Source organism: Balaenoptera borealis (assembly GCF_965194805.1).
Source record: "Balaenoptera borealis genome assembly, chromosome: 12".
In the NCBI taxonomy this organism is placed as follows: Eukaryota; Metazoa; Chordata; class Mammalia; order Artiodactyla; family Balaenopteridae; genus Balaenoptera; species Balaenoptera borealis.
In genome coordinates, this window is record NC_138869.1 from 78,473,627 (window position 1) to 78,486,487 (window position 12,861).

Consider the following 12,861-nt stretch of genomic DNA (forward strand, 5'->3'; position numbering starts at 1 on the left):
TTATTATATGGACTTACTGGGCAAAACCAGATTTTATAAATAATTACCTGTCAGACTGTTCAAGATAGACAAACATACGCCAGACCAACAAAAACACAGACCTGTCATATTTCTGAGAGAAATGTACGTTGAGTCTTCCTTCTCTGGGACTATAAGGAGATCAGGTAGAATAAAATGAAGGGAAAAAAAATCTAAACCCTGTATTTTCTGCCTTGTGCATACTTTAAAATGTATAATGTGGGAGAGGAGGAATTTTGATGTGAAAAATCGGCTCCTGAAAATTTTATACATCTATAAGCCTGGCATAGAAACCAAATACAATAAATGCTGTCGTTTTAAAAGTTAGGATGTTTACTGCAAGCTTATAATTTTCCATGATTAGGGACGCCAAGAAAAATAAGAATGATGATAAAAAGAAAAGTTTAATCATACATTTCACCAAGCACAGATGGAACATCAAAACCCTTTGGCAATTTTTTGATATTATATATCTGCATTTTTTTGTTCTTGACATGAAGATTTTTTCCAGAAGGACTAACATAGAACAGGTAAGTGATAGTTAACAAATGTGAATAATATGGCACAATCACATTAACCGAGCCTCACTATGATTTGGTCACAGGAGGAAAATCTTTCATGCTTCTCATTTCTGTTTTTATTAATTCTTTACAAAGGTTATCTCAGTGTGTGTAGAAACCACGATAAAAGTAAAATTATACAAAACTCATAAAGAATTAAAGAAACAACTTCCTTCTTTGCAATTTGAGTTCAATCAAGAACTGTATATAACTGCTATATTTTGGTTTGCTTCATTACAGTTCCTCGTTTACTGGAGAAAGTATATAGATGCCAGAAGGATAACTCAGCTGCTACCAGCAAGAAACTGCCCAGCCCACATTGCAGTCTAGGTGTTAGTGCTTTGGAGGGAGAAAGCAGATCACTTGGCTCCCCATCCATTGATTCTAACCGCTTTGCTTCTAAATGGGTACAGCGTGTGTGTGAGGGCTGGGCCTGGGGATCGGAGGGACAGGGGAAGGAGAAAAATGAAGATGGGGAAGAGGGTCTACGAGGGGAAAAACACACGATAGGCAGATACTCAGAAAGTTGGGAAGAAGCCATGAAAATGACACATATACTACACGTGGGGTGAAGGGGAGAGAAGATGGGAACAGACAGTTCATCAGGCCAATTAGGTCTTTGATTAGTGTGAGTTTATAAGATGGACATTTGTCTGTAAAATACATGTAGATCTAGACATCAAATGTCAGAAGGTAGAGTTGGTGGGACAGTGCAAGGGGAAGACTGACTGTTCTTTTGTTTCCTTTGTCCGAAACCTGGATTACAAAATGCATCAAATAAAACACAGACTAAACACTGAGAAAAAAAAAGTCACTGCTTTTAAGTTATGTGAGTTGAGAGCAGTAAATCTAGTCCAAATTAAAATTTCAAAATTGTGTGATGTGCATTCTTGTCCACCTACACACCATCCCAAACATCCTGCCATTAATTGGCTAAATGGCCCATCCAGTAAACAAGACTAAGTGTTGAGGGGGCTGGAAAAGGGCTGGAGTCAGCCAGTTGATAGTCACAACAAACCAACCCATTCCCAAGGATGCGGAGAAGGTAAACTTGTATTTTATTTTGCCCAAGGAGGGGAACAGAAATCACCTTAATATAACATTGCCTTTCCTGTTGTCGCACTCACAGTCACATCAGCAGGCCAGAAAAGCCATCCCATTCCTGCGGTAGGCACTCTGTCAAAGCAAAAGAAATCTGCAGTGAATTATCACATCAAGTCAAACCAGGAAAGGAAGCAAAAGAGCAAACAGAACTTTCTTCCTGTTTTGTAGACTCTGCTGGCTACAATCTAATAGGGTGCTTAATCTGAACATTTCTGGTGGCAAAGCTTTAGCAGCCACTCTGTTAAAAAGTCAGTGTGGTTAACAAGTGGTTAGTGATTCTATTTTGGGGGAGTGGGAGATACCTAAAATAAGACATCCCGTTCTGTTAATTGATTGGGCTTGGTTAGGCCAAAGACATGTTGTGTTGAATCTGTTTGTCCTTTATAAACATGTGCTCTCTATTGGACATGCCCAAGAATCACTTCTAACTAAGTCTCTTAATAGTCTGTAAATTACTGACTCATTATATCCTTCCCAGGCCTAATTTACAGTCTCAGCAAAAAGCTATGGGAACAGATACTAACAGAGCCCCCCGCCCCCACCACAAATATGGTGATCTCTAAGGAGTTCTGTACATTATAGACATTACAGAAAACTTGAATCCTACATAATTTTATATACATTCATGTACATATAGATGTATAAATGGATATTCATGATGGGATAAAAATACTCCCATAAAAGAAAAATGGGAAAATAGATACTAATTGCAATAATGCAATATATTCCAGTAAAGAAAGTAAAATGGCGTGATTTCTCACCCCAAGAGATATATTCTGCATTTCAGAGTTGGAAGAGTTGGGCCATACAGGGCCTCTGTGACTCGTCCTGATTCTCACAATGAGACCCATAGTGAAGCAGAATTAAAATCCGGGATTTAGGAATAAAATACCCCTTTTCACCACCATAGTTTTCATTATTTAAACTAGGAACAGCAACGTTCAGAGAATTCATAACCCTCAATTAAATGGAGTTTTTCTATAATCTGTTTTCAGAAAAATGGAAAAAATGACAAAATCTCATATCAGGGATTTTTTTTTTTCCTTTAAGCTAGTAACTCTGGGCTGTTCTGGAGTCTGTAAACTTTCGGTCCAATAAATTTACCTTCAGTAGCCATATTATAGGAAATACAGAATAAGCTTTTATGGTTAAGATAATGTTATGAAGGTGCTGAGAGTTTAATTCTAAAAACATGATTATTTTTAATTATACAAAAAAAAAAAAAAAAGGAAAGTGGACCGAAGGTTTTTAGAAAGACTTCTACCAATATGAGGTGAAACAAAAATGGTTTTCCAGATAACTTTCTGTTAATCATAAAATTCAATTAACTTCAAAACCTTCCCTCCAAATCTCCTGCTTACACAGGATTTACTATGGTTGTCAGGCTTTGGCGCCCTGGCTGAAATTTCATCGGTGGGTTATGCTGTTACACAGTTCACTCCAGATCAGCATATCAAGGATAAGAAAACAGTGGCAGATTCTAAGTTTCCTTTGTCAGGGATCTCTGGGAGCTCCATCCTACCATTGGACTTTTTGTGCCACAGGGCACTTTCAGATTGAAGCAAACATTCTAACAAAGACTAGAAAATTCCAGCTCTAGCTCCTAAGATTGTGCACCAGAGAACAGTGGTTAAGTGAGCTCCTTGGAGAGCCACAAATAAACTGCAGGAACGGATAAGGTGTCTTCCCACAACTACAGGCAGGGGAGCCTCAGGCCTTGAAACAGCCCCTTCCGCCACAGCCGCCTTCGAGAGGCTCACGCCAAAGTAATACTTTCAGCTTCTTAAACTTGATATTTTACAGTTTACAACCACAGTGACAACCTTTAACATAACATAATATTGAAAGCACAGGGATGGTTTACATGGAGATAAATGGACCTGGGAATAAAGCTGGGTTCCTCTTAAAGGTAAACGGTTGAGGTGAGCCTTCCTTGAAAAAGCAGTCTTGGCTCGGGAGAAGACTAAGTCTTGGCTGAGCTCACCTGAGAAATTACCACATTAAATCTTTCCAGGGTGGGCGATATGAAATGGTTCGCTCCAGTACTGAGAAGGTCACTTTTCAAAAATCAAGTCACCTTCACAGATAATTGATTATTATTGTTTGCAAACAAGTAAAAGATGACAGGCTTATTTAATAACATAGACACTCAAGTAGCCAAGTTTAATGAGAAAACGAAAGTTTAGAGCTGACCCAGATTTCTGGAATAAGTTCTTCCTGTTCTAATTCTAAAATAAAGAAGAAACAAACGAGCATGTGTAATTAGTGAAGAGCAATTTCAGCAAACCAATCCCCTAGGGTCCTCCACCCTGAGTCACTGCTTTTTCCTTTTGATGTATAAAGGATGTATGTTGTCTGTCTGTGTAGGGTAATTATGGGAATGTCCCAAATTTGGCATCCATTCCAGAGTGAGCAACTTGAAAGGAAGATGGATGAAGACAACTCATCTTTGTGTCAACTGTGAATTTCTCTCTATTTGTGTTGGGAATGCTGAAACTAAATTTAAACATTGCTTGGTGTGAGGGCCTTCCAGAGGCCACATTCTCATGAAACACTCTGTATCCCACTCACTCTCTACTGTCAGATCCTATGAACGATTCACAGACATCCTTAGTTAGTAAAACCCAGACCTTGACCAGAAAAAGCCAGGACCTCCCCAACTACTGAAAAGTATAAATTAATCAATAACACAGACCTCGCCCCCCACAAACCAGCTCTTACTGCTATATACCACTTAAGCTTTACTTCTTACTTAATAGAGCTCTGTTCTCAACTACTGTTGGCTCCTGTGTAAACACACTGAACAGCTCAGATATTTTAGCATCTCCCAAAGTCACCAGCAAAGATGATATATATATATTTTAAAGGACCAATTGTAGTTCTTAGGCTTTTTTTTTTAAAATTGAGTATCAAGCTAGCTCCCCATTTTTGACATTCTTTTATTCATTCGGCTCCAAATTATGACCTTTTACTGGAATCTCAATCTACCTGGATAAACAGACATAGATTCTACTTGCTGCACTGGGCACTGGTGGGGAAATGAACTAATTAAGGGTGTACTTTAAAAATATGGCTTAAAAAAAATCGTATGGACAACGAACAAGCTAGAGAAAACATTTAAATCCCAAACTGGTTTACTTCTGCTTTTTTATGGTTCATCATAAATTACACATTTTAAGGAATGCCAATTAATATTAAAAAGCAAAAGGTTAATATTTATCTTAAGCAAAAGAAGATAAATATGCTCTAAAACATATCCTGCAGTTTGAATGTGATTGTATGTGTGTGTTATTTATGCCATTAGCCTAATTAGTAAGGCTTTAATTATAGATAAAACCACGCCCCTCAGTTCAGACCTGTGTTTTATTCTTACTACTACATTTCCTGGTCAGTTTTGGCATCACTGAGGCGGAGCTGTTGCTGCTCCGCACCCTGTCCCATGGGGCCAGAGTTACGACTCTGACCCACCATCCCCAGGATGTGCTGTTGCTGCACCCTAAGCCCAAGCCACTACTGTACCCTGTCACCCCACAGCTGGTGCCACTGCTGTATCTCCCCACCCTGGGGCCCAAATCACTGTGGTGAGCCCCAGGGACTCAGACCCTGGGTCCTTGGAAGATATACACATGCCTGCACCTCAGACACTGGCACTGCCATCACTGCAAGTGCACCTGTGCCCCAGGACCAAGGTAGTTCCACATGTGCCTGATCCTAGAACACCGGCTCCACTGCCACTGAGTGCCAGCTCACTAAACCTTGTACCAAAATGGATCCCCTTGGCTAGAACTTCCTTTCACAGGCAAAAAAGAAAGACCCCAGCAGCAGCCTCTGCCATCGAGGACCCCAACAGCCCTAGATATCATTGCCACTTGCAGGACCTCTGCAGTCTGGGCCCCTGCAGTCTTTGCCCAAGTTGACCTCAGCTGATGGAGCTGCACAGAGATTATGCCACTGTGCTTTCCCCAGAATCAGAGCTGCTGAACCCCATCCCGCCAGAGCCCTCACAGACACCTTCAGGTGAAAGTCTTTCCCCTCCAGAGTCAGTCTGAAAAGGCTGGAAGAGTTGACTGCTCCCTCAAATGTGCAAACATCGATGCAAAGCTACTAGAAACGTGGAAAAGCAAGGAAACATATCACCACCAAAGGAACTCAATAATTTTCCAGTAACTGACCATAAAGAAATGGATATCTGTGAGTTACCTGAAAAAGAATTCAAAATAATTATTTTAAGAAAGCACAGTGAGATTAAGAGAACTGATAGACAACTCAATGAACTCAAGAAAACAATGCATGAACAACATGAGAAATTCAACAAAGAGATAGAAATCATAAAAAAGAACTAAACAAAAATTTTGGAACTAAAATGCAAGAGAGAGCTTCAAAAACAGAATCAAGCAGAAGAAAGAATGTGCAAACTTGAAGATAGATTTCTTGATATTATCCATTAAGAGGAGAAAAGCAATAAGAATGAAAAAAGGGTGAAAAAAGTCTGCGTAAATTAGGGGACACCATTAAGTGAAATAATGCAGTCAGCCCTCTGTATCTATGGATTCCACATCTGCAGATTCAACCAACCAAAAATATCTGGAAAAAAAATTCCAGAAAGTTCCAAAAAGCAAAACTTGAATTTGCTGTGAGCCGGCAACTATTTACATAGCATTTACATTGTATTTACAACTATTTATATAGCATTTACATTGAATTAGTTATTATAAGTAAACTAGAGATGATTTAAATTATATATGGGAGGATTTACAGAGGTCACATGCAAAAACTATGTCATTTTATATAAGAGACTTGAACATCTGCAAATTTTGGTATCCATGGCGGGTCCTGGAACTAATCCCCCACAGATACTGAGGGATGACTGTATTTGATTTATGGGAGTCCTAGAAGGAGAAGAGAGAGAAAGGGTCAGAAAACTCACGTAAAGAAATAAGTTCTGATATCTGGGGAGAGATATGACCATCCAGAAACATGAAGCTCAGGAATTCCCATATAGATTTAGCCCAAAGAGCTATTCACTGAGACATATTATAGTCAAACTCTTAAAAATCACTGACAAAGAGAGAATTTTGAAAGCAGCAAGAGTTTAAAAGGAGTCATCACATACAAACAAACCCAGATAAGGTCATCAGCAGATTTCTCAGAAGAAACCTTGCAGGCCAGGAGAGAAAGGGATGATATATTCAAAGTGCTCAAAGAAAAAAAACCTGCCAATCAAGAACACTTTACCCAGGAAAGTAGTTCCCGGGTAGAGATAAAGACTTTTCCAGACAAACAGAAACTGAGGGAATTTATCACCACTAGACCTGCCTTAGAAGAAATGCTAACGGGAGTTCTTCAAGATGAAACAAAAGGATGCAGCAAAAGCAGTTCTAGGAGGCAAGTTTATAGTGATAAATGCCTACATTAAGAAAAAACGAAGATTTTACACACCTATGGTCACCTAACCTATGACAAAGGAGGCAAGAATATACAATGGTGAAAAGACAGTCTCTTCAATAAGTGGTGCTGGGAAAACTGGACAGCTACATGTAAAAGAATGAAATTAGAACACTCCCTAACACCATACACAAAAATAAATTCAAAACGGATTAAAGATCTAATTGTAAGGCTGGACACTATAAAACTCTTAGAGGAAAACATAGGCAGAACACTCTTTGACATAAATCGCAGCAAGATCTTTTTTGATCCACCTCTTAGAGTAATGAAAATAAAAACAAAAATAAACAAATGGGACCTAATGAAACTTAAAAGCTTTTGCACAGCAAAGGAAACCATGAACAAAACAAAAAGACAACCCTCAGAATGGGAGAAAATATTTGCAAACGAAGCAACTGACAAGGGATTAATCTCCATAATATACAAAACAGCTCATGCAGCTCAATATAAAAAAAAACCCAAACAACCCAATCAAAAAATGGGCGGAAGATCTAAATAGACATTTCTCCAAAGAAGACATGCACATAGCCAAAAAGCACATGAAAAGATGCTCAACATCAATAATTATTAGAGAAATGCAAAATAAAACTACAATGTGGTATCATCTCACACAGGTCAGAATGACCATCACCAAAAAAAATCTATAAACAATAAATGCTGGAGAGGGTGTGGAGAAAAGGGAACCCTCCTACACTGTTGGTGGGAATGTAAATTGATACAGCCACTATGGAGAACAGTATGGAGGCTCCTTAAAAAACTAAAAATAGAACTACCATATGACCCAGCAATCCTGCTCCTGGGCATACACCTGGAGAAAACCATAATTCAAAAAGATACATACACCCCAGTGTTCATTGCAGCACTATTTACAATAGCCAGGACATGGAAGCAGCCTAAATGTCCATCAACAGAGGAATGGATAAAGAAGATGTGGTACATATATACAATGGAAGATTGCTCAGCCATAAAAAAGAAGAAAATAATGCCATTTGCAGCAACATGGATGGACCTAGCGATTGTATACTGAGTGAAGTAAGTCAGACACAGAAAGACAAATATCATATGATATCACTTATATGTGGAATCTAAGAAAAAAGGGTACAAATGAACTTATTTACAAAACAGTAATAGAGTCATGGATGTAGAAAACAAACTTATGGTTACCAGGGGATAAGCAGAGGGAGGGATAAATTGGGAGACTGGGACTGGCATATACACACATATATACACACTACTACTAAAATAGATAACTAATAAGAACGTGCTGTATAGCACAGGTAACTCTACTCAATACTACACTGTAATGGCCTATATGGGAAAAGAATCTTAAAAAAAAAAAGAGTGGATATATGTATATGTATAACTGAACCACTTTGCTGTACACCTGAAACTAACACAAAATTGTAAATCAACTATACGCCAATAAATTTTTTTTTAAAAAGGGAAGATTTTAAATAAACCAAACCTTATATATTGTATAACCTTATATATTTCAATTATCCCTCAATAAAGCCGGAAAAAAAGGGGTAAAATTTCATTACAGCAGGCCTCAAATTCACTGACAAATACTTCATTCCTCAAAGGCCTAAGACAAAAGATTTTGGTTCTATTATCTGAATTCCTATAAATTTGCAGAACTGGATTTTAGCAACTCTTTATTTAGAGTTCCAGCTTGGTGCTTGGTGGTGCTTCCTTGCACCACCACTTGTGCTTGGAGGTGCAAAGGACACAAGGATAAGTAACACAGTCCCTGCAGTCACTAAAGCTTCCAACTTAATGCTAATGGTTTAACCACCACCAGTAAAATGCATTGAGAGGTCATTTTCAAGGGTGGGAAAGAGAAAAGACAAGGCAGCCTTTTTGTTTTCTCTTTTACTTTTAATCATAATATTTAATTTCAAATAACACTTAAAAGGGCATGAGATTGTATATTTCTTAAAGCAGGGGGGCAAATATTAAAAAATACTACACTTTAAAAAAAATGGTTTATGAAGTACAATACTTTCATGTCCATATCTAATTTAGCCTTACCACAACTAGCAAAAAAAAGAAAGGTCTTGTTATTCTCCTTTTTTTTTTTTTATTTTTTTTTATTTTTTTTTATTTTTTTTTTATTCTCCTTTTTAAAGTGACATGTCTAGTGGGTGATGAGTAGATTTAGGATTCAAAACCCAGGGCCGGTATTCTTTTCATTACACCACAGCGTCTTACATTAAACAAAAGAAAACAAAAAAACCCCTGAAATCTGGCCTAATTTATTCCATCCAGATTACTATAGATATACATATTCTCCTAGTCCTAATAAACTCAATTCTTGCTAAAGATCACTTAAAGTAAATTAAAATTAACTAGATTAGTCTGGCACAATCCCTCAGAGTGCAAAGATGGGACCTGAATCTAAATCATCTTCAGTTTGGAGGCACTCTCAACTGGCGCTTATTTTCCAGACTAATTTAAAGAACAGTATATAATAAAAAACATTGTGCATCCAAATAACTTGGGGAGCTTTACAAAAATAACAGATACTCTGGCTTCACTTCTTTAAAGTCAATTGGTCTGAGTGGAGCTCGAGTTTGGAATGTTTGAGAAGCAATCCCAGTGACCTGGATGCAGGTGAGGGCTGAGAATGGTGGTGGAATAGGTGAGTACACCATTAACAGGACCCCAAAATGGTTTGGTCAATAAATGGAACCCTCTCAGAGTCGGTCATGATTCTACAGTAAACAGTATTTCATAATGGAAATCCTAATCTTAGCATTTAATTTCATACAGAAGAAACAGAAATTAGGTTTTTGGACCATGCCTTCCACGCAGACAGCAGACGGGTTACCTGTTATCTCTCGCACTTCGTACTTGCGGGTCATCTGTACACTAGTCATTGTTTTTCTCCTTCCCAGATGCTGGGATGCCGCTGTCAGGCAGCACGGTCCTTCAGGCCGCCACACCACGTTTAATTCCACAATGGCAAAGGGATTTGGAAATTAAGCCTACTAAACCAAGTTGAACAAATCTTTTGCTTACATCTAAAATCAAGGAACAGTAAAATTTTGGAATTGGGAAGTATCTTTGTGAACTCCTCTAGCCCAGTTCCTAATTTAACAGATGAAAAAACCATTGCCCAGAGAGAAAGAGAGACACATCCATGGGCATGTGGGGAGAACCCAGGATGGTTCTCATTCTGCCCAAAGCTGTGTGTTCAGCTTCTCTGACCTTAATGGGGAAAACAGATGTAGGGGAAAAATTCATTTTTCCAGATAAAGTACCCTTGGGAGCAGAACAAAAGTGAAGAGACTGGGCGAAGGGAGGGACTTCATGACGTCCAAAACAGGACAGCTGAGTAGTTAGAACAAGGCAGCCATCATGAGCTTTTAGTTCTACTTCTGCCTCTTCTGCTATATGATTAGCTCTCCGTTAGAGAATCACCTAATATCCCTGAGTGCCTCAAATTATAATTTTGATAAATGGATGAAATAGCAAAATAATTAAGATAAACTTGGCTGAAAGGTTCTGTGGCAAAAGTATGCACCTTTAGAACCTTCAAGGGAAAGACGTACCATTTGTTCATGCTGAAGTCTTACTAAGGCTGTGCTCAGTGTCTGATTTAGGGCCAAGCAAGTAATGTGGCCTGCCTACGTCTGTCTGGAGTTGGCGAATTTGGGTTAAATCCAGTAGAAGAAGGACAAGGAAAAGATTTGGAGCATACATTCACCCTGTCCCAAACTACCGTTAACTCCCAATTAACTAAGTGTAGGGTAGACTCTCTGCACTTTGGATGATTTGTGGGCTACAGGAGCCGCCCCGGTTACCAAGGGCCTGGTGGTTTCCCAAAAGCTCTTTTCCACTCAAGGATGAAGAGGGCACAGACGGCAGAGGTTCTACAGCTACTGGCTTGGCTTTGCTGGAAGGAAAAGGTGAGGGAGGTTGGAGAGTAACCGAAAGCAACAGTCTTTCCCCAGTCCTAACTAATTAAGTTAGCCTAAGTGTTCTATTTATTGGGACACTCGGTTGGCTGGGGTTGGGAAGGTATGTACATCTCTGCATTTCACGTATGAACGCTGTTCCACAAGACAGCTGAATTAGCCCTCCTCTCTGCCCCAACTCACTCCCAAGTTACTGTGAAACCAGTTGTGCTTTTATCTGGCCTTTTTCTACCTCTCTTCTAGCAGCAACATCAGAGACTATACCAAGTTGCCTCAAATTCCACTGCTCCTGTTAAGCACAAATTCAGCCCTGCCCTCCGTGGGGTCACTGGATTCAGAGTCCAAGTCCTCTCTCGGCTCCTCCATTTGCTGAAGGAGGTGACAGTGCCCTGAGAGACATACTGTTTTGCTTTAATACTATAAATCTTTGGACCTCTGGAGCTTCATATCAAAGCTACGTAATAGCTTTTGAAAAGATAAAATATGCCCCCCTTTTCTTGCTGCCCTTGTGTCTGCGTGTGGGCAAGAGATTTAATTACAATGAATAAAACCGAATGGTGGTCTGAGACTCTTAAAATCAAAGTGGGGATCATGGCTGAAATTCATTAGCAAACATAAATACAAATAGGCACATCTTGTTTGTACCAATGCCATGTGACTTTCCCCTTTTTGATAATTTCATTCTAACTCTGATATTTCAGAGAATCTAAATTGAACCATATGATGTATAGCATTGTAACATGCAAAGCTCTTCATTAAACATTTTCCTTTTTTGTGTACTTCCCCATGTTATAAATATCCAGTGAAAATCATGGAGGGCAGTTTGTCAGACAGCAGAGCCTTGATTTAAGACAGTGGAGGGAGCCCTGCCCTCTAAATAAGAGGTCTTCTCTGGCTGGCAGAATAGGAAAAAGACATAGCATTAACTCCCATTCTATTCCAAGTAACTGGAGCCTATAAATCTTGAGGAACGTGTCATTTTATGCATGTTTTTCTCTAAGTCTATATCATATTCTTCTTATAAGTTATTTCAGGATTCTGAATATAAACATCTCTAAATTAAAATTTAATTATTAAAAATTACCATTTCTAGTTGCCCAAGTCATCGCAATCAAATTATATGAGAGATGTGTTAATTTCTTGTTGTTGCTGAGAAAAATAATTATGTGGTTGATACAAATAGCATTGCATTTTAGAGAAAAGTTTTTTATGAATGTCATTTTTAGCAACTTTACATGAGTCTAACTAAAAGTGTGCCATTTCTATGTTTAAACTATTCTTTCCATGATATTGTATGCACTTAAATACATCTATGGTAATAATAATTTAATGGCAATAATATTAAACTTTTCTTCAGCTACCTATACTGTAAACAACACACAGATGTCCGAATTGTTCCAAGCTGCAAACACATATATGTATAAACAGTGCCAAACTGGCAGGAGTTAGTAATCAAAATCTCCATTTTTGGGGGGGCAGTTTAGTATAACAACAGTTAATTCTCATTTTTCTTGTTTGACCCAAAGCTCTCCAGAAGGCAGGAAGTTGCTATTTTATTTATCTCTGTATGTCCAGGGTGCAACCCAATGCACGGCACATAAGTAGGTGCTCAATAAACAATCATCGAATGAATGAATGCATTTGACTTGCAAGTACCTTAGTTTCCTCCGGACAGCGAGAAATGCTAACATGTGTTCACCATGACAGCAGGAGCTGGGGTATTCTCAGCTCTGAAAAATTAGGTTTAGACCACACACTTATCATTTCACCAGATAACCGTCAGCAGCAATTGTTAAGAAAAATAAATTAGTGAC

At 38.6% G+C, this 12,861-nt stretch overlaps 1 protein-coding gene across 10 annotated transcripts in view; it reads right to left on the reverse strand.

The window, feature by feature from the left end:
- The window catches only part of SUPT3H (SPT3 homolog, SAGA and STAGA complex component), a 441,526-nt gene that overhangs the window by 20,293 nt on the left and 408,372 nt on the right, over positions 1-12,861 (reverse strand). For 6 of the 10 annotated variants that reach the window (XM_082347633.1, XM_082347642.1, XM_082347638.1 and 3 more), the window contains one exon: positions 404-1,754. In XM_082347633.1, coding sequence (XP_082203759.1) covers positions 1,713-1,754 — 42 coding nt within the window. In that variant the 3' untranslated portion in view covers positions 404-1,712. Of the gene's footprint in view, positions 1-403; positions 1,774-12,861 lie in introns of those variants that run through there. The other 4 variants (XM_082347635.1, XM_082347634.1, XM_082347640.1 and 1 more) reach the window with 3 other exon arrangements.